The sequence below is a fragment of the Myotis yumanensis genome, unplaced genomic scaffold, assembly GCF_028538775.1.
Source record: "Myotis yumanensis isolate MYYU_CA2020_CCGP unplaced genomic scaffold, mMyoYum1.0.hap1 SCAF_13, whole genome shotgun sequence".
In the NCBI taxonomy this organism is placed as follows: Eukaryota; Metazoa; Chordata; class Mammalia; order Chiroptera; family Vespertilionidae; genus Myotis; species Myotis yumanensis.
Genome location: NW_027223764.1, coordinates 26,551,014 through 26,573,574, shown reverse-complemented (window position 1 = coordinate 26,573,574; position 22,561 = coordinate 26,551,014). Strand labels below are relative to the sequence as shown.

The 22,561-nt window shown below is 44.4% G+C and overlaps 1 protein-coding gene across 1 annotated transcript; it reads right to left on the bottom strand.

The window, feature by feature from the left end:
• Positions 1 to 4,593: 4,593 nt before the first annotated feature.
• On the bottom strand, positions 4,594 to 20,431 carry ACTA2 (actin alpha 2, smooth muscle). Its single transcript, XM_070432744.1, has 9 exons — positions 20,330 to 20,431; positions 16,847 to 17,000; positions 15,161 to 15,289; positions 12,544 to 12,654; positions 10,993 to 11,077; positions 10,473 to 10,634; positions 8,880 to 9,071; positions 7,440 to 7,621; positions 4,594 to 4,885 (listed from the first exon to the last, which is right to left on the bottom strand). The coding sequence occupies exons 2-9, from the start codon at positions 16,973 to 16,975 to the stop codon at positions 4,742 to 4,744; spliced, it is 1,134 nt and encodes a 377-aa protein (XP_070288845.1). The 5' UTR covers positions 16,976 to 17,000; positions 20,330 to 20,431; the 3' UTR covers positions 4,594 to 4,741.
• Between the last annotated feature and the right edge of the window lie 2,130 nt (positions 20,432 to 22,561).

Genomic DNA, 22,561 nt, shown 5'->3' with positions numbered 1-22,561 from the left:
TCAAGGATGGTCAACTCTTTTGACTGGGTAGGATCAGAAAAACAAAAGAGAGAATTACTAACAAGAGCCCCCAGTAACAGCACTCTAAAATACTACTCTGCTTTCCACTGAACTCAAGGCTTACACATTTGGAAGGGAGAAGACTGACTACTTTGGAACATACATCTGAAATCACAAACCTTTTTTAAGAACAAGGGCTCGTTCTAAATGTGTAGGATAGGATTCACCTGCGTAATATATTTTTTGCTGAGTAGATGAAGCCATTTTTGTAAAAAAAGAATGAAGTTAAATGATTTTAGGCCATTTCTTAAGGAGTTTCAGGCTGTAGAATATGCAGAGAGATCTAAGGAGGGGAGAAAATAATTGATACAACGAAAGGACAGAGGAATGAGGCTCAAACTAGATACAGAGGGGAAGAAATAGAAAGCATGATCTAAGAATATGAAAAGAACATCTTTTGATTTGGTGTGTCTACAGTACCACACATTTTTCTCCGAGACCAGGAAATCCGCTTAAGAACAGTGAACTTGAGGTCTCTGAAAAACTGTGTTAACTACACTGTGTAGGAGCTTGTTCTACCATTGACTGTCCTTGAAGGTAGCATATGTTTACAAACCTAATCAGGAGAATCGTAATCATTTATATTCCCTTTAGTCTTTAAGGAGCATAAAGTTACTACACAAAGAACATTCTAGAATAGCTGTAGCTATCAGAAACAAATTAGAATGAGAGGTAGTGTTTGAATGTTCATTTCCCAGATGCATTTCTGAAAATGAGATAAAGAATTTAACCTGCAAGATGAAATGCTTGAGAATGTCAAATGAATCAGAGATACCAAATTTCTCACTGGAAATTTCGCTAATTGATTGTAATTGGTGTCTGATTTCAAGACAGAGATTTCACAGAGGAAATGTTATGAATTCTACTTTGGAAAATTATAGTCAAGTCATAGTTGCATTTTTAAAGTCTATGTGTGATCCAGTTTTGGGGGTTCTCTTTCCAGTTCCACCTCTGTAGTACACTCTCCCACTTCTGGGCCTCTGTCCTGAACACAATCCATCCTCTACCTGAACCTCAACCCCTTTGCTTCCCCCCTTGTTTTCCTAGCTAAGTCAGTCTTGTCTATCTATCTATCATCTATCTATCTATCTATCTATCTATCTATCTATCTATTATATTCAATATTATTTTGTATTAATTTCAGGTATACCACATAGTTTAGACCAGGGCTCCTCAAACTTTTTAAACAGGGGGCCAGTTCACTGTCCCTCAGACCATTGGAGGGCCGGACTATAGTTTAAAAGAAAACTATGAACAAATTCCTATGCACACTGCACATATCTTATTTTGAAGTAAAAAACCCAAACGGGAACAAATACAATATTTGTATTTGCATGTGGCCCACGGGCCGTAGTTTGAGGACCCCTGGGTTAGACAATGATGTCCTTTACAGAGTGGTCCCCCAATATTTCAAGTACCCACCTGCCCCCATACATAGTTATTACAATACTATTGACTATATTCCCTACGCTATAATCTACATCCCTGTGTTGGCCCTGAGCGACACCTCCTTCACTACAATGGGAAGTTCCTCAGACTGCTCTGTGTCATAAATCCTATTACAGAGACTCACACTCAGCTGACTGCACAAACGATGCTGCACTGACAACCGAGAATTATTCACTTTTTAAAAAAAAAAAAAAAATAGTAACACTTCCTCCCACCTATCTGCTCACAACAAAGGCTGTGTGATGTGAATCAATCTTACTACAAAACCACGTCATCCTCGGAGGTTGCAGATGCCTATTGTGGGAAAATTGATGGTCATACAAGAAGGCTGTTTTGCTATTGTTAGGGGAGAGAAGAGATTCAGGAAGCAGCCAGGTCTACACGCTGCTGGTTTTATCTCTTCTGGAAATTCACGTGAGGCTCATCAATGAGACTGCCCTTCAAGTTCAGCCCTTCAAATCACTGGGCATCTTATATCATCAAGGGGAGGAGTCACTGGTTTATGATGGAAGAAGGTGCGTAGGCACTGCAGCTGGGTGCTCACAAGGAAAGGACATTTCACTAAGGCAGTGGGTATTTCTGATTTTCCTGATTTCTGCCTCTGGCCATGCCTGCTTCGGATTCTTTGAGACTCTGCCAAGCACCCATTCCTTTACCAGAGAATTCGCGCCCTCTAGTGGTAAACGTCAAGTACAGCAGTACACGGACTTTCTTACTTTAGTAAAACCTGAAGTGATGATGGGAATGGTTGGTGCTTTTGCTTAAATTATGAAAATGGTCTGTTGCAAGTACCTATACTCAAATCCTTCACTTTAAGTCTAGTGGGTTTGAAGTTTCCTTGCCCGATAAGCATACATTTGCAACTGGAAAATTTCCCTCAATCATAGCATGTTACAGTGGTTCTTGAATTTTGATGTGCTAAAGATTCATCAGAGAAATATGATTAAAAGTCAGGTCCTTAGCCTCAGCTCCAGAGGTTCTAGTTCAACTTTGGGTGTAGCCCCAGAATCTGACCACTTAAAATGAGCCCCTCCTAAGCTTGACCTGTGTGGCCTGTTCTTTAAGAAATGCTGACATAATGGCTGAGTATGGGTTGGGAAGCAAGTTCAAGTATGATATTAGGTATATTCCTTAACCACTCCTAGCTTCTGTTGCTCCATCTGTATAAAGGCAGAATACCTAGCCCATTGGGCAACTGTAGGATAAAATGAGGTCCTAATATAAAGGGCTTGAGACTTTGCTAAAATCTCTCAAACAAGTTACAGCTGGTGACAGCATGCCCCAAACCTATCAATGCAAGGCCCAAGACCCGGTACTAGCACCAACCTGCCTTGCTTCACAGCTAGGTCTTGCCTGGGCACCTCCAAGCCCAATAAAAAAGGGGGGGTGTGGTACAGGATCTGGTCATGACAGGTAGCCAGCTCTTATTATTTGTAGTATCAATCCTAATTTACTCAAACCATTGGGCCAGAGCAGACCCAGGGAAGCTTGGATGTCTAGACCAAATGAGCATTAAATTTTAGGACCCAAGATCTCTACAGTGAGATGTTGCCATAGACAGAGACCCCTCCCTCCCAAGGACAAGCAGTGGCTACACACAAAAGGACAAGTAGCTCCCTGCTAGGAAGCCTCTTATGATGCTAAGCTGCCTGAGTGGAAAAGCTCTTTGAGACAAAGACCATTAAGGACAGGGAAAGTGTTTTTATACATCTTTGTGCCTCCCAGGTCAGATGGGTAAAATAGAAGTTGAAGCTGGCAGCTCTATTCCTTCATCTATAAAATGAGCATGACAATAATATTTTCACCATACAGTTATGAAGAACAAATAAATGAGTTTATGTGTAAAATCCTTTGTATGATCATTTCCTGTGGTCCTTGGAAAGTATTGTCATCTGTCACATCCCTTCTGGTGTAACTGTGTCTTTAGTATCTTCCAGAGACAGATACTGATCTGGAGAAGGGAAACAGATGCTCCGGATGTGTGATGAGATTTTAGAACAGTGTTTCTTAATGTCTTTTTAAATCCGTTTCCTCTAATAAACTTAAAGTCATATCTTCTTTAAATATATATTTATTAAGTTTAATATGTTGTATATTAAAAGTCATATTTGTGTGTATGTATAAATATATAGGGTGTCCCCACAAAATGTATAACACTTTAAAAACTGATAACTCACTTAATTTTCACTTCTTTTCAGGTTTAACTGATTTGAAATAATGGGTGATGCCAGACTAAGCTTTGAACAAAGTAAATTTATCCTAAAGTGCCACTAGACTATTTTTTTATGGGGATACATAAAAGAAAGATAAAGTTTATGGTATAAAAACAGCAACAGTTGATGAATTGAGAGCCCACAATTACCAAACGAAATGAGTCTTGGATGTTTGCAATTCCATTGCTTTGCATTATCAGCAGTGCCTGGACCAGAACGGTCATAGATTTGAAAACAGGCATTGACAAAAAAAAAAAAAGACTCATTTCTGTAGATTATTTTAAATTTTGAAAATGAACTGTATATTAATAACCATTGACTTTATAATCATTCAAAGTGTGTATACATTTTTCGGGGACACCCTGTTTATACGAATGTATGTATACACACACACATCGTTTAGGCTAACTGAGGTTTTTGTTAGGTTTTTGAAAAATATATTCTTTTTTATTTCAGAGAGGAAGAGAGAGAAACATCAATGATGAGAGAGAATCATCGATCAGCTGCCTCACGGGAATCTAACCGTGACTTCCTGGTTCATAGGCCACACCAGCGGGGTTAGGCTAACTGAGGTTTAAACAGAGCAAAATAATAACATTACTCAGCAAGTTGTAAAATCAGGATTATCCTATTGATACACTTTAATCTACGTTTATATTTATCTTCTATATGTTTTCAAGTTCTTTCCACTAACTCATTTAGTCGGAACTTCTCATATTAATGCGATTCTACCTTTTTCTGGGTAGCACACGCATCCTAGTCGTGTCATGTCCTCGGCTGCCCCACTAGAGGGAGCCATTCTGCAAACGGTGAGATCAGCCTAACAGAACCATGGGACATCTGGGTGCTGCAGAGAGGCCAAGGCTACAGGTGACAGGTAACATAGTTCAGGTTTATTAAAAAACACATAGGCGACAAGTCAGAGCTTTGGCAAGGAATGATATGGAGAAGAATTGAAGGCATTATTCCACAAAACATTCACAGTTGTGTGCTAGAGACAAAGAGAGCAGGGAAGGATTTTAGAAGCATTTGCGGTGGACAATGGATGGCCCGGCTTCATCGTACTCCTGTTTGCTGATCCACATCTGCTGGAAGGTGGACAGAGAAGCCAGGATGGAGCCGCCAATCCAGACCGAGTATTTGCGCTCCGGAGGGGCAATGATCTGTTTGGTCAGGAGGAGAAAGAAGGGCCATTAGTGTGCGAGGGCGGGGCCTGGGCTGCTACCAGGGTCCGGATTTGGTGGATCTGGCTGAGGTCTCATGGACATCAGAGACAGTCTGGGCTGTCAGATGTCTAACCTGAACCCTAACCCAGGGGACTGTGGAATAGCTTCTGGGTTTAGAGAGTCTTCGTTGAGCACATTTGTTTTTCTGGCTTCCTTTACACCGTCTACTCCAAAGCACCCATAGCACCCCACCACGTTCAGTCTTCTGATGGGCAAGCTGAAAGTTGGCCCCAAACCCTGCAAGGCCCCCACTTAAGAGCCCTGATGAAGTCTTTGATGTCCATGAGCTGAGCCTCAGAACTCAGCACGACATACTTTCTGTAGAAACAACCACCGGAGTCTTCAATGAAAAGTTTGGATTGTGCCAGAACTTACTGAACAAGTTTGTTTTCCCACCGGATTAATCCCACGGAGATGCACTGTGTAAAAGTGAGGGGTGAGGGGTTCCCAGCTGGGGTGATCTTTTTCCCGGGACAGGTCCAGGTCAGGACAGAAGCCTGACATGGTAATATTTAATATGCTAATATTTCTTAAATAATTGAATGAGATGCAGAGAGTGGTGAATCAGGCCAGGGGTCTTGTCTACCTGCAACAACCCCCAACATGGCTGAGGCAAATTCCACTCCAGACTTGGATATTTGGGTAGAAATGAATACGGACACTTTGGCCAAACAGAGAAGGCATTTCTGAAGCCACGGTAAAAAGGTCTAATTTCTGTTTATCCCCCAAGCTCTGGTTGAACATTTATTTTTAATACAAATAGTTAATATTTACTGAGTATTTATTATGTGCCAGGCATTATGCTAAGCATTTGTCCTGATATGTATTATCTGATTTAGATTTATTTATTTATTTATTTATTTATTTTAAAATGTGATTTTAGAGAGAGAGAAAGAAATATTGATCGGTTGCCTATGGCACAAAGTCTCAACCAGGGATCAAATCCGCAACCTGGGCATGTGCCCCGACAGAGAATCAAACTCACCATGCTTTGGTGTATGAGATGACGTTCCAACCAATTGAGCCTCACTGGCCAGGGCTCATTTAATTTTTCTAACTACTTCTAACCCTAAGTATTCAATGACTCCCACACTACAGATGAGGAAACAGAGACTGGGAAAGGCTTACGTAACTGGGCTAGCTCACACTGGTTGTGTACATGTCAGACCCAACAGTCAAACTTGGACCTCTCCCAAGTGTTTTTGTGGTTTGGTTTGGTTGCTTTTTGGGGGGATAATTTTAGATTTACAGGAAAGTTGTAAAGCTAGTGCACAGAGTTCCTGTAGACCGGTCCTCCAGTTTCTGTTTCCCCCTAATGTCATGATCTATGGCCTAGGATTTAGTGGGTTTCTCTTACCACACTGGAGCCCAAAGTTCCACAATCATTTCTATTCAAGAAGCCAAGTTTGGAGAACTAGGAACTATGCAACTCGAGCTACAGCCTCTCTCTGTAACAGACCCCCAGCCTAGGCTCCCTTTGTCCGTGAGCTCAGCAGCTGGGTTCGCCTGGTTCTCCACAGGGTGGGAAGAGGAGGGGGTGAGAGCAGATCAGAGTCCTCAGAAAATGGTCTCATCTCTCACCTACAGTCTCTTAGAGCCGACACTACAAAGTACTTCAGTCCAGCACTCTTTTATGTGACCTGCATACCTTTTCCAAAAAGACAGACAGAGAGAGAGAGAGAGAGAGAGAGAGAGAGAGAAGGGAGTGCAAATCACAGAACTTATTCGAGTGCTTTTCATGTGTGTGAACTGCACCTGCACTGCTCCTTCTACCGCCCCGTGTGACTGGGACAAGAGGGTCCCAGCATGGCCCCTGATTTTACAGAGCGATAACAGCTTTTGAGAAGTCGCCAACCCTCTGTGAGATTGCCTCCAAAGAATGATCTCTGTTTAACCTCTGAGCTCCCTTGACTGGGACTCAAACCTGACATACTACAGAGGTCCTGGGTGACTCCAGGACTGAGCTTGGTCATTCTGTGCTTTTGAGTCCCTATATCAAAAGGTGTGCCAGACAGACAGGTAAAGGTCAAATCCTCATTCCTGGCCACTGAGAGGTGATCACGTTTAGTAGTGGAAGAAGGGTGTATGCTATTGAATATACAGGGCTTAAACCTCTTCAGAAATATATCTGACTCCTCTGTCACTTTTTTAATGTTCTACACATGAGATGCACTATTTTGTGATGAGGAAACACAACTAAATTTGTACTTTAAAGAGAAATGGGCACACGGCAGATTTGTTGATCTCTATCGCCAGCTGCTAAATGAAGCTGATAGACAAGAATAATTACAGATTAAGTGTTGTACAAGACAATTCAACTTCTCTTATGAGCTGGATTGACTTATGTCCTAGAAGGTGTGGAACTTGTGCACTCGGACCCTCTGCCTAGTCCTAAACCATGTGACCATGTGTGGCCTCTGCAGAGTCCTTCACTCCTGGTGGCAGGGTTGGCACCAGCAGCAGAGCCGTGAGGTCTGTCACCAAACTGTACCTTGATCTTCATGGTGCTGGGTGCCAGGGCCGTGATCTCTTTCTGCATGCGGTCAGCAATGCCGGGGTACATGGTGGTGCCCCCTGAGAGGACGTTGTTCGCATAGAGGTCCTTCCTGATGTCAATATCACACTTCATGATGCTGTTGTAGGTGGTTTCGTGGATGCCAGCGGACTCCATCCCTGGAAAAGAGACGCAGGCCATGGTCCTTGGTTGGTGGGTCGACCCAGGTCAGACAAGGAAGAGCTACGTGGAAGATCTTACGCTGACTGAAGCTAAGCAGACATGATAATCGAGGAACCTCCCATCTCAGAGACCAACAGGTCCTTGTAATGCTCCATGTCCTCCTACCTCTTGTCTAGTGAGGAGGCCCTGCTGGGAGGAGGGGGGCTGCAATGTAATGTCGCCGATTTTTAATACTCACTACTAAGTCTGGTTTGAATCAGGGGCAAAGTCTTGAGTCTCCCTGGAGAAGGCTCCGCACTGAGCCCATGTAGCAGCCATTGCTCACAACTCTCCCAAGTCTCTCCTTGGCTGCTGTCTCGTTCTCACCCCTGAAGCTGAACCATCAGAAAAGTGCTCATCCCATTTGCACAAAACTCATCTTTCTTCCATCTTGATAATGTTTTTTTTATCTGAACGTTTTGTTAATTTCTGATCTGGATCTTTTAAACAGAACCTCTAAATAGCCCTTATCTTTTGCAGTGCTGTGATGATGAATAATAACAATAGTAATAGTAATAGTAGTAGTAGTAGTAATAACAATAATAATAATAATACCTAACTATTAATTTCTGACAATATCTAATGATTATTGCTAGCTTGTTTTGGCCAGCCCCTGGGCTAAGTGCTCCACACATATCATGTAATTCTCACAGCCACCCTATGACATAGACATTGGTACAATCCTCATTTTACAGATGAAGACACAGAGGCTTGGGGAAGTTAAGTGATTTTCCCAAGAACATGAAAGTAGAACTAACACTCAAACCCAGGCTCACCCCTCCCAGAGCCTGCCCTCTGTAAACAACTCTGCAAACCTTTCTCTCAAGGTCAGTGCTAATGTAGGCACAGGCTCTTCCATTTTTCTCTCCCCCTCCCATTCCCAAACTCTCAGCATTCAGTATGCCCTTCCCATCCATCCAGTGGCTCCACTGTGTCCTACGCATGAATAATATTTGACTTTCACCCTAAACCACACACCAAGAATGCTTCTGGATTAACTACTACATAGTGTTGCCTGGAATGAAAAGTCCTTTCCTGGCCTTCTTAAGTCTTCTCACTTGATAAACATGACCTTCTTTGCCCTGATTTAGAAATGTGTTTGGCCTCGTGGCCCTGTCACATGCCCCCACATGCAGAAGAGCACTGGTGGCCAAAGGCTGGCTGAGTAGGGGGGGATGGGGTGACCCTGTCCCAGGATGTGACGCTGTTGCCTACCGATGAAGGAAGGCTGGAACAGGGTCTCCGGGCAGCGGAAGCGCTCATTCCCAATGGTGATCACTTGCCCATCTGGCAGCTCATAGCTCTTCTCAAGGGAGGAGGAGGTTGCGGCAGTGGCCATCTCATTCTCAAAGTCCAGAGCTACATAGCACAGTTTCTCCTTGATGTCTCGGACAATCTCACGCTCAGCTGTTGAGATACAAACATTAGGGTAGTAAAAACCTCAGTCCCTCCCACAGTACTGGTTCCTTCAAAACAGTATGTAAGTTTAATATTCTGCAACCCCAAATCCATGATGGTAATTAAATTATAGGTCCACCAGGGAACCACTTCTCTTCCTAGCAGAGTGCCTCACACATAGACCCTTAGTAAATATTACCTAGCAAATGGTGACAGTAATAAAAGGAACTGGCTAGAGAAAGGCACAGAGCAGGAAATGCTTTTGTACATTGTGTTTTTGCAGGATTAACTGATGACTCTCTGTTTTACAACCGTTAGTTATATTGGATTTTCGGTTGACCTGGAAGTCTTATGCTGAAAAAGTCTTTTTGGGGCCCTCACTTTTTCAAAAAGCTCTGGAGATCCATGTCTCCTAGACCAGGTAGATTCCAATTCAAACCATTGGCATATTCATCACCTTCTAGAGAGGGGCAGGCCCTGGCTCAGGACCAGTCCTGTCCAGGAGTCTCCAGGTGCATGTGGAAGGAGGTATGGAAGAGTGGGCAGGCAGACACCTTTCAGACTCCTGCATTCCGAAGTCCTAAGCTATTGGTTCCATCTGGATCCTGGGAACCTTTTGGAAGTATCTTGGGGGTACTTGTGGGAAGTAGAGTCAGGAACAAAATTAATTTAACTCTCTACTCCTAGAGGAGACTTTAACATCTTCGGGGCTCAAACTTGGAGCCTAGAATAAGCCACAGGCATGTTCAGAAACCTACACATTTAGACAATACCAAACTGGTGAGGGGAGGGCAGGTAGCCAGGGCCAAGGCCTCTGAGGATGTCCCAATGTCTCTATAACATCCGACTCTGCTTCTTGTGGGTGGAGACCAGGTGGCACCAGCTCAGAGTCAGAAGATACACATATCACTGCCTGCTGGGTTGTTCTTAATACTCGCTAATAACTATTGCATGCTTACTCTGTGCTGGGCTTCCATGTGCATTATCTCATTTACTACTCACAATCACCTGAGCGACTATGGCCTAGTGAGGTTGGGGAACTTGTTCAAGGTCACACAGCAAGTGAGTGGTAGAAGTGATCCCCAAGCCCTGTCCAGATGTCTCCAAAGATTGCCAATCACCATGCATACTATCCTCAGTGTCTGCACTCTCTCTTTTCTGTTTGTGAGTGGAGGGGACTAACAAGTGTTCAGAAAACCCAACTCTGACTAGCTCATCATACAAGATGGCTATTACTGTTCTTCCAAGGAAACAGCATAATCATTTTGCAATTTTATCCAATTAAAAAAAAAGCCATGCTTGGCTCTGCAGTCCATCTGCAGCCTCCCTCCCATCATTTCCTTAGATAGTCCCTGTGGTCTGTAAGTTACTAGGAAGGACATATCCTCCATTCCTTCCCACGGGCCTCACCCGTAGTCACGAAGGAGTAGCCACGCTCCGTCAGGATCTTCATGAGGTAGTCGGTGAGGTCTCGGCCAGCCAGGTCCAGACGCATGATGGCGTGGGGCAGGGCATAGCCCTCGTAGATGGGCACGTTGTGGGTGACACCATCTCCAGAGTCCAGCACGATGCCTGGTGGACAATTGAGCACAATAAAAGTCACAACAGCAGCCTGCATGTGACTTGCTGGTCTAGGAGAGAGGAAATTTCTAAGCTTCTTATTTGAAAGAAATAAAAGAAAGCATTTGGTTGGCTAGGAGAAAAGGGGCTTGGGGAAATGAAAGAGTAGGAAGAGAGCAACAATAGAAGTCCTGTTCAAATACGAGCTCAAGGGCTCATTTTTAAACATTGACAATAGACCTATTAGGCCTAGGATGGCCCTGCCAATCCTCAGTAACCCTCAGTCATCCCAACCCACCTATTGACAACCTTCAAATCCCATGACTGATGGTGTATCCCGTGGAGGCTCCCATTCCTCTCAGGCACCTACCAGTTGTACGTCCAGAGGCGTAGAGGGACAGCACCGCCTGAATAGCCACATACATGGCTGGGACATTGAACGTCTCGAACATAATCTGCAAAGCAACCCAAAGAACTCTGTTAGTGACGCTGTTCATCTCCTTGTTGGTGAATGCAGAGCTTGGCTTTTCTGGCGTAAGGAAAAAGACCTCTAAACCTGAGGCTCAGATGGGCTGTGATTGGCCTCGTTCTGTGGTTTGTCTGCGGTTCTACGTAATTGGTTCCACTTTTTATGTAGTTGCTGGGTCAATGCCAGCCCTAGATTCTGAGGTCGCTCTGGCTGCGGTGGAAGGAGCCCTGTTTCCTGGCAGAGGACCACATATGAGGGCCAAACACTCCGCCCAGCTCATGCAGTCCTGGGAACAGATTAGAACAAGAGCTCCTCTGAGTCACGCACGGCCAGTTCGTGCACACTGAGATGCCCTCAGGCCTGCCTTTCTCCATCTGCCAAACCTTCCCAGCTCTGACCGCTCACTAGAATGTCTGACATCATTTGCTAGAGAGCAATCATCCTCAACTATTTTCCTGCCTTCATGCCACTCACAGGAACAACCATGCCCATTGGAAATGTGTCTTGCTATCTGGAGCGACTCCCCGGCACACGTTTCCCTGTAGAGAATAGCTGCTCGTGTGTTGCTGTCAGCGCTGGGAGCTCCTCCCAAGAAAAGGCCTTGCAGTCTTTACATGTGTTATTCTCCAAGCCCAAAAGATTGTGGGTCAATTCCAGGCTCAGGCCACTTCTACTGTGTGACCTTGGGACATTCACCTAATGTATTAGAGCCTCAATTTCTTCATTTACATAATTAGGATAATGATACGTTCTGCTTCACACATTGTTAAGATTTAAAGAGACAATGCATATAAAATGCTTGGCCCAGTGCTTAACCACAGTGAGCATGAAATTGACATTAGGTGTTTTAATTGCATAGCTCGCCCAGACCGGAATCCTGTGTCTGGCTGGTGGAATGGATGGTTTCCTGCTGTCGGTCACAATAACAACAGTAATAACTATTACTTATTGAATGTGTAGTGTGCCAAACACCAAGGTACACATTTAACATTGTGACTCACAAATCTTTATGAGCTTTTTGAAAGATAATAGTGCTAATATTCCCAACTTTTAAACAAGGAAGCTGAAGCTCTGAGAAATTAGGTGGACACTTCAAGTTACATGGCTAATAAGTAACAGGTCCAGTTTTCAAACTAGATCTGTCTGACTCCAGATCCAAAACTCCCCACTGTATGTTGTCCTGCATTTTGAAATGACTTCTCCTTAGAAGTTTTGAACCTAAATGAAATCTCTTAAATGTCTTATTGCTCGTGGAGGTCAGAGGGGAATAGCTCCTGCAGTGAGAATGTGAGTACATTAGGATGCTCCTGTCCTTTCGCATCCCCAAGTTCCTGGAACACTGTGGATCTGTGAGGGGCCTGCTGGGCTGGGCCAGCTCTCTGCTGTCCTGTACAGCCCCTTCCAGATGGACTTTCCCAACCTGAAGTGCTGGGCCCCAGAGTGGGTATTTACCTGGGTCATTTTCTCCCGGTTGGCCTTGGGGTTCAGGGGTGCCTCGGTGAGCAGGGTTGGATGCTCTTCAGGGGCAACACGAAGTTCATTGTAGAAAGAGTGGTGCCAGATCTAGGGGGGCGATGGAGGAGAAGCACAATGACGTGATGTTGGGGCACGGCAGACCCCAAAAAGGGACCAGCATGAGCTCCATGAAACCGGGGCCAAATAAAATGTGACAAGTACTCATTATGTGTCTGCCCTTTAACCAATGAGACTGAAGCTCCAAGACTCCGAGTATCTTACCCAGGGATTTACAGCCAGCAGATAAATGAACAAAAACCCAAACCCAGGTCTGTGAGGCAGGATGGTGTAGTGGTCAAGGCACAGGCTTTGGAGTCAGGTCTGAGTTCAAATCCCAGCTCAGCCACTTCTTGGTTGTGTGCCCGTAGGCAAACTTTAACCCCATTCAGCTCCAGTCTCACCATGGCTAACATGAAAATCATTAGCATTTCTTGGCGAGAATTAAGTAAGGAAAGCCTAGAGTTACTGTTTAGCCCAGTGCCTGGCCCAGAGTAAACGTTATCTTTTGTCTTCTTGAAGCCCTCATCCTATTTTAGTTCAGGCTCTCGGGGAAATAACTTAGTTAAGTAACAGGACAAATGCATGAAAACATGAATGGAAGGATGAAGCTGGCCTGAAGATCTAGTTGCCTTTTTAATACTTTAGGGAAGTTTCCCTCTGTGGTATATGCTTAACGAAGGCAGGTCACCCTGCTTCCAGCCTCCCCCCGCCACCCCCATTGGCTCTCCAGGCCTGGGAGAAGCCGCCTCCCCTGCGCACTCTAGCCGTTCCGTTCACTGGCACAGGTTTGGCCTTCAGGTATTTCCAAAGTCAGTGCCCACGTACAGCGCGTTTGTGTGACTGTACTTTGGACATACGTGTGCTGTGCTTCCTCTTTAATCCCTGGATGCCACAAAAAGCAACACCATGGTACAAAGGGCTAAATGGATTATTTCTAAAAGTATGACAATTCTCACTGGCATCATGAATATTAGATATTTCCAGAATTAAAACAAAGCAAGAACTGCTGGCGGAAGATTATAAATTCACAAAAGCAAGATCAACTTTATACACTCTTTATCTCGTTCCGGTTTCTTTGGCTTTGAATTCGTAGTTTCTGGAAATGAAATGAGATTTCTGAAAGCTCTTTCATGGACTAAAAGCATCAGAGTACTCAAGAAATCCTGCCAGTCATATTACGTGCTGCGGTTACCATGAAACATCATTTAAAAAGCAACCAGTTCTCTCCCTTTCTCTCTCTCTCCCCCACCCCCACCCCATCCATTAGAAACAATGAAATGCTTTATTTGTTCTCCAGGGGCTTATGTTCTGAGATGCTGGCAGCTCCACAGAGACCACCTGAAAGAATATTTTCTCCGCTATTAACATCCTCTCTTCTGAGCAAAGTGCAGTATTACCCAAATCCAGAATCTTAGACCAAACAAATCTAATGCAATGCAATTTTTGTCCAGAAGCCGAGGTTCCAGCATTATTACTGATCAATTCTAGCAGCACTATTTTTTTAAAACTGCTAAGTGTGTGCATGTGTGCACGGAGCTGATGAATAAAACTCCAGATGTTGTGGTTCTAATATATTTTGCTGCTCTTAACAAATTTTATGCCACTTTCTCATTGTTCCTTCTGCCTTTTCTCTGACCACCTGTGTTTCTAGGGTGCCTCATAAAACACCAAAACCCTAGGATTTAACTTAGCTCCTCATTAGCACTTTTACATGGTCCTGGGAGATAACAACTCCACTTAAAAGACACTTTTAAAAATATTTATTTCGCCCGGCCAGTGCGGCTCAGTGGTTAAGCATCACCCATGAACTTGGAGGTCCCCATTTGATTCCCAGTGCGGGGCGTGCAGGAGGCAGCCAATCAATGAACCTCCCTCATCATTGGTGTTTCTATCTCTCTCTCTCTTCCTTCCTCTCTGAAATCAATAAAAATATATCTTTAAAAATATTTTTTAAATACTTATTTAAAAACGTTGTTGGTTGTTGTGCTTCAACATGTTGAGGGCCATTCAGGAATGTGCCAAATCCACAATGTCACAGCCCTCTTTTCTGCAGTGAAACTATCCCCCCCCACCCCCCCCACCCCCACTCCCTCCACCCCGCCTGCCTTTTTTTTTTTTTTTTTAATGCTCAGGGCAAGTTGATGAAACGCTTTCAAGAATGGGTGGGGTGAGGCTACTCCCAGCTCCTGAACTGCTCTTTAGCTGTGTTGCCCTGAGAGGCAGAGCCGTGCAGCCTCTGATGAGAGAAGGATCATCCCCGGCTGATGCTCAGACCATGCAGGTCTGGGACGTAATCCGCTTGACTGAGCAATAGACTGCGATCCCCACTGCTGGCAATGGACGACTGTTCTCACCTACAGAACTTTAATTAGTTTATAAACCCTGATAGGCAAGGAATTCTTTTTTAAATAAATACTTCAGGATTTTTTTTCTCAGTTTGTGATCATCTAGAATAAACATGAACAAGTCAAAACACAATTGGGCCATTGCAGCCTGACCTTTAGGATCAGGGCCCTGCAGCCTGAGGGCTCAGCCTGCAACGAAGCGCCAATACCTTTTCCATGTCGTCCCAGTTGGTGATGATGCCATGTTCTATCGGGTACTTCAGGGTCAGGATGCCTCTTTTGCTCTGTGCTTCATCACCCACGTAGCTGTCTTTTTGTCCCATTCCTACCATCACTCCCTAAAAAGATTCAACGCATTTCGAGTCAGCCTCTCCCCAAACTTATGTATTGATGACAATCCAGTCACGATGGGTTAAATTACTGGGAGACCAAGGTCCTCTTTTGGTACCAAGAGCAATATATTGAGTCCTATGATCACTATGTTCTTAAGCAACATCCCTGAGTTGATTGGAAATAGGCCCGAATCGGCCTCCAGATGGCAGAGGACCCTCTGGGTAACGCAACTTGACCTGTGTGTTGTACCTTCTGTGTTCCTCAATGGGCAGAGAGATTGTGTTTGTCTGCTTTGCCGCTATAACAAATTGCCTGGCACATATTTGTCATGCAATAATTATTTGTTGAATGAATGCATGAAATTTTACATATAAATTAAATGACATTTTTCTCTTATAGACTGTTCTTTTAAAGCTGAATATTATTTTCTAATCATTATGAACTGAAGCATTATGTCTACATACAAATGACCACCAGTGCTTGATTTCTGACCAATACTAATCACCATTAAAACATTTGTCAGATATTTTTTAATCATTAAGGTGACACTTAAAACAAGAAAAGAAAGAATTCTCACTAATGGAATTTTAAATTGCACTACAGTGACTGATTGCTCTAGAATTGCAAAAACAGTCATGGCTACTATAGATTCGTAGAGTGGTTTGTGCAAAATATCTCCACTGCACACAGTTCAACAAAGAGACTGTGTATTCATTGGGGGAGGCTTCTGTTATTTATTCTTGAGAATATACACCAAATTGAGAGCCATAGATATCAATGCACAAAATACATTTCTGATGTGAAGGAGAATTTCTGGGGTGAAATTCTCAATTTTTACCATGTGGCTGCCTCCAACATTTTGTTTGTACATAATATTATGTAAAAAATTACCATGTGGCCAAAACCGGTGTGGCTCAGTGGATAGAGCGTCAGCCTGCAAACTGAAAGGTCCCGGGTTCGATTCCGGTCAAGGGCATGTACCTGGGTTGCGGGCACATCCCCCGTGGGAGATGTGCAGGAGGCAGCTGGTCGATGTTTCTCTCCCATCGATGTTTCTAACTATCTATCTCTCTCCCTTCCTCTCTGTAAAAAATCAATAAAATATATTTTTAAAAAATTACCATGTGGCTGTTCAGATATATTTTATTGACAGCTAACGGTGTGTAAAATTACAGTTTGTAACAAAGCTTACTTTTATCTAACATCAAGCTCTTTGAGAGTGAATGACCTGGGTTTTAGTATAGTTTCTCTCCAAAGAGCAGGTATATATTAGAGGATGATAATGATGATGATGATAATGACAATGATTATATTTACACAAAAAAGAACTTATGAAAAAGGGGCAAACTTATATCTGATAGACACCCACCAGATAATCTGTGTTATATATGACATTGGCACTTATTTCTTGACATTGATCACCAGAGGTATGTTCTTAGCAAGGTTACATAGTTTTGAGGAAGCAAACAATAGACAATCTATGGATACCCATTGACACTCAGACATAGAGGGGCCTAATCTATAGCTCTGTTTCTCTCTGTTCCAAACAGACTCTTGCTCACCTGATGTCTGGGACGTCCCACAATGGATGGGAAAACAGCTCTGGGAGCATCATCCCCAGCAAAGCCCGCCTTGCAGAGCCCAGAGCCATTGTCACACACCAGGGCGGTGCTGTCCTCTTCTTCACACATCTTGGCTGGAGTGCGTCACAAGATCCTGCAGGGAACAGGGAGGAAACGGCCCCAGCTGTCATCCAACAGTTATGACACTTACCTGACCACTCCCACCTTCCAGGCTGGGTTTGGGGCCCCTCCTCTGGGCTCCTGGGGCACTCTCGCCTGTCCCTTATCTGACACATTTATCTCAAAGCACTTCCATTAGACTGCTGGCTTTTTATAAGTCAAAACTCTGACTTCCATGGTTATACACCTGGCCTCTAGCACAGTGGCTAGCATGTCTCATGTGTTCATAAGCACTTTAAACACTGACTAACTGAGCAAATGAATGAACAGCTGTAGAGACCAGGTGGGAATATCAGACTGTGAGACCAGATCCTCACAGGGACAAGTCACTCGTCACATGTTAAAGAAGTAAATGAAATTTGCTGTCACGATCCACTCAAATTCACATTTCTTTACCTATAGCTTAAAAGAATTTTTTCAAAAATGTAGATTTTGAAGGGTGGGCAGTATGAAAAATTTGGAAATGTTGAACGGCTGAAATGTTTAATGTTAAATGTTTAAAAGAAAAATACCTTGAATCTTGAGGACTTTTATTTTACCCTTGGTAAAACAGTAGGCCCATGAAAACATTCTAATAAGCAGGTGCTTTAAATTTTAGGGGCCAAAGTTATTCTCCATTAAGAAAAATCATGGCTAACACAAAGTCCAACAAGTGAGGGAGAATCTAATAAATTACTCACCATGCAGTCGATTACTTTGCTGCCATTAAGAAAGATAAATAAAAGGCTAAGCTACAGGTATATTTTTATGTAAGAGAAATAGGTTAGAAGAAATAACATTGGTGATCCCATTGAAATGTATTTTTATACATTACAAAATGATTAGTCATATATAGCAAGATACTGATGGGGGGTTATTTTGAAGTGGTGGATCTTGTATATGTTTTTATCTTCCCCGGTCTGTGCATGTACTCTGAGGCAATCAATCACAACTGATCGATGTTTCTCTCTCACATTAATGTTTCTCTCTCCCCCTTCCTCTCTCTAAAGTCAATAAAAAACATATTCTCCAGTTAAGGTTAAAAAAAACATTTAAAATTATTTATGGGCCTGGCTCGTGTGGCTCAGTGGTTGAGAATTGACCTATGAACCAGGAGGTTTGATTCCTGGTCAGAGCACATGCCTGGGTTTCAGGCTTGATCCCAGTAGGGGGCGTGCAGGAGGCAGCCAATCAATGATTCTTTCTCATCATTGATGTTTCTATCTCTCTTTCCCTCTCATTTCCTCTCTGATATCAATAAAAATATTTTTCTTAAAAATAAAATAATTTATGGTGCTACATGCATTGAGTTCTCAATAAGTATTTGTTCTTTAATGATTATTATTAATAGCATCATATGATTATTATCATTATCAGATCTTTTTATTGCTAGACCAGTGATGGCGAACCTTTTGAGCTCGGCGTGTCAGCATTTTGAAAAACCCTAACTTAACTCTGGTGCAGTGTCACATATAGAAATTTTTTGATATTTGCAACCATAGTAAAACAAAGACTTATATTTTTGATATTTATTTTATATATTTAAATGCCATTTAACAAAGAAAAATCAACCAAAAAAATGAGTTCGCGTGTCCATAGGTTCGCCATCACTGTGCTAGTCTTTGCTTTCTTTCCATAGTGCCTCCAAGCTTAGGAAGGACACCCTCAACTTGTGGATTCCACTTGTAAGAATGGAAATGGAAATGGCTTGCCCTTTCTTTTCTCACCTTTCCCTGTGGGAGTTGGCTTCTTTCCTAGCAGATAAAGAGGCTAGGAGGGAAGTGAGACAGGAGTGCGAGGGAGACAGAGCAGAGAAGCAGTCAAGAGTCCAAGTAATTTGCTAGAGCGCCAGCACAGGATCACAGCCACTCTTCAGATGTGCTAAGCAGACTTTCCAAACCAAAAGTAAGAGCTGAAAACAGGATAAGATGTTTGGAAAAGGACACAATACAAGTGTGATGAGATGCTCAGCATGAATACATGTCTTTAACAGCCCTTGTGTTGGGCAGGGAGGGTTGGGGGGGAGTGTTTGAATTTACTGAAGAAAACGTAGGCTGACCCTCTGCATCAGCTAGCATGCAGACCAAAAGAGCTCAAAATTCAGTAGATATACTTTCATTTAGAAGAAAAAAAAAGTTGCAGAGGGATTTTATCATCTCTAAAAGGAGCACGGTCCTTACAGAAGAAGCCTGTGTCCCCGGAAAGGAGTGGCTCAGTGATTTCCAGCTCTTATCTAACCTGCCTGGGCAAGACGGTTTGCAGTACGCACAGCATTTCCTAATTAGGTAAAACACACTCCAAAGTCTGCTTTTGGAACTGCACCCGGGTCAGGGGGTTTGCTCCAACCGGGTGCATCTTGTGCCAGAAATGAGTAGCTAGTGGGAGGGGGGGCGGGGGGAATGTTACAGTTCCCAGCTCATCTGTCTTGAAAAGCAAACCATATTTAGTCATGAGTCACGAAATGGAAGGGGAAAATCTCAGCGTGAAAACTCCCAATTTCAGGCCCAACCTGCCAAGCCCTGATTTATGGCAAAGTTCAGCCCGGGGTGGCAGGGCTGGGTCCAGGGTCCTGCCTGCCTGAGCAGGCTGAGAGAAATGCAAACCACACAGGCAGAAGGCTTCGGCACAGGCAGCTGTCAGATGCTCGCTCTGCGCCCTCCCTCTTTACTTGTAGAAAAAGATTCAGCTGGTTTCCTGCTGCGCTCTGCTGCAAACCACCCAGAGACCAGACCAACTGCTGGCGTGGAAGCTCACAGACACATTCAAGAGTCATGCCTTTCCCACAGAAGACACTGCCGGCTAGAGGCAGAGGAACCCAGAAACACACACACAAACAGCCAACACCAAAGACCAGGCAACTACAATCCAGTTGCAGACACCTCCACTGCACCAAAAATCCAGTCCAAAGAAGACTCGCCACAACACATCTGAATCCCAAATATTAGAGTTCCCAGTGCCTAAATATAAATAAATGTGTGATTGATACAAATTATGAAAATGCGAACAGCTAGACGGCATCCCTGACATGTGTTACAAGATCTGGGCTGTTGGTTTAGCATAAACAGACTGTACAGGTGACGCACATTTCATTTCAACTTCCTCTCCCTCTCCTCCCCCACACCAAGCTGCTCCTTAGCCTTCCTTTTAACGTTAGGTGATTAGAGCTAAAATTTAGTAGTACAATCATATGAGTAGTGCAGTCTTCATTCAAAAATTTCCGAGTGCCTGAGCCCAGCCAAATCCCTTTGGACAGCGTCTGAGGATACTGGGTAGCATCAGAGCCGCTGGCATCGCTAAGTTGGGTCCCTGGGCAGTGCCACTTACCCTGACAGTGCTGGCTGGGCTTCTCGGCTCTGGGTGATGTTCAGGGAAGCTGAACGCTGCAGGGTTATATAGCCCCTTGGCCTGCTCCCCTCCCACTGGCTTCCCAAACAAGGAACAAAGACAGACTTGAGCCAGTCGTTCAGTCTAACACAACCATATAGGGACCTCAGCACAAAACTCTCTAATCTGGGTGGCCAGCGGCCTGGGTCTCTTCCACTGCATTCCACGGCACTGCTCATGAAATGGGAGGCAGCTCAGCTGCCTGTGGAAGATAAACACTCCAAGCCTTCAGAACAACTGCTGAACCTTCCAGAGGCACTGAGCCGGTGCAAGGGGGTAGATGCAGGCGCCGGTGGCACATTCCTCGGAAGATGCCAGCCTGCTGTCCTGCTGGCATATTCTAATGAGCTGAGAACCGAAAAGAGCGGCCTTTTAAGAACTCCCCAACAGAGGTGGCCAGCATTAAAGAAAGATATTGCTTCCACTGTCCATAAATAGATTCAGGGAGTGACGGTTTTATGGTAGTCAAGGCTGTTTACAAATGGAGTCCGTGAGCGGTGTTAATGGAATAGGAATTGAAGTGGAGACAGGGCTGCTGGGCTGTATTTCACGGGGAACTTGGCAGTCTGCATTACCATAATCACTTTAAATCTTTGGTACATGAGATATGTCTGCTAATTTGAGCAATTTAGCAGCACAGCTAGGGGACATTCTTTGAGTAGAGTGTCCACTCAGTGTCCTGTCACAGAAGCAGTTTGAGAGAGAAAAGAGCATGCTTAAGGGAAGTCTCCCTGACCCTCCTCTCTCCCTACTGACCCACCTGACAGGTGATAAAGCAGGTGGCCCAGGGATTTCTCAAATTCAGGTATTGAATGACCACCAATCGGGCCTTAAGCTCTCATTCTCAAGTGTCAATGTCAACCTCAATGTTTTATATTGGTCTTCCCTCCACCTCCAAGCTAAGGTTCTAACTCAATTTATGATAAAAATACTTTTGATGGATACCTTGAATATTTCTGGGCTGCTGACATCCAACATGTGGCAGGGGGCGGAGGGGGGAATCCCAGAATGAATGGCTTTATTTTACAGCTGTGGCCATCTATTCACTCATGTTACTGTGCCAGATCTGTTTGATTTATGCTATCGATGTATTTCTCTTTGGAAAATTGCACTGTTGATTATTTTAAATTTTCAAATAGACTAAGACTAAATGATAATAAATTTCTCTGTGTTGTTCAGAAAACTGTGTGTAGTTTTTATCAATTGGAAAACACAACTGTCCAAATGTTCAAATATGGAGATGACATAATCTACACTAATAAAAGAGAAACATGGTAATTGGCGTACGACCGCTACCCTTCCCATTGGCTAATCAGCGTATCCTTATGCAAATTAACTGTCAGCCAAGATGGCGGCCGGCAGCCATGCACTGAAGCTAGCAGGGAGACTTGCTTCCTCCAGGAACTGCAGACTCCAACATTCCCCGCCTCACTTTCCGGCCTCTCAACTGCAACTCTAAGCAACTATTACTATGTTGCAAATAAGAAGCTAAACAAAACCGGCTTTCAGTCAGCCCCAGACCGCAACATTGTATCCATGTTTTCAGCAGCGAGGCCTCAGAGCTAAAGCTGGCCCAGAATAAAACAAGGAGCAGTTGGGAGCTTTTAGTCAACTGCCAGCGGGAAAACAGTCCTCAGCCCCTCAGCCAGCCTGGCCAGGCACCCCAGTGGGGACCCCCACCCTGATCCAGGACACCCTTCAGGGCAAACCAGCCGGCCCCCACCCATGCACCAGGCCTCTATCCTATATAGTAAAAGGGTAATATGCCTCCCGGCACCAGGATCAGCGGAGCAGCGAGGCTCCCGGCACCAGGATCAGCGTGACAGGGGGCAGCGCCCAAACCTCCTGATCAGCCCTGCTCTGTGCCTGATGGGGGGGAGCTCCCCAATCCCCCAGTTGCCCTGCGGCTCTGTGTGTGACAGGGTGCAGCACACCAACCCCCTGATCGGCCCTGCTCTGTGTGTGACAGGGTGCAGCGCCCCAACCCCCCACCCCCACGGGCCCTGCTCTGTGTGTGACAGGGTAGAACCATAACCTCTCCATCGGCCCTGCCCCGGGTGTGACAGTGGTGGCACCCCAACCCCCTGATCGGCCCTGCTCTGTGGGTAATAGAGGGTGGCGCCCCAACCCCCCTCCACGGGCCTTGCTCTGTGTGTGACGGGATAGAGCCAT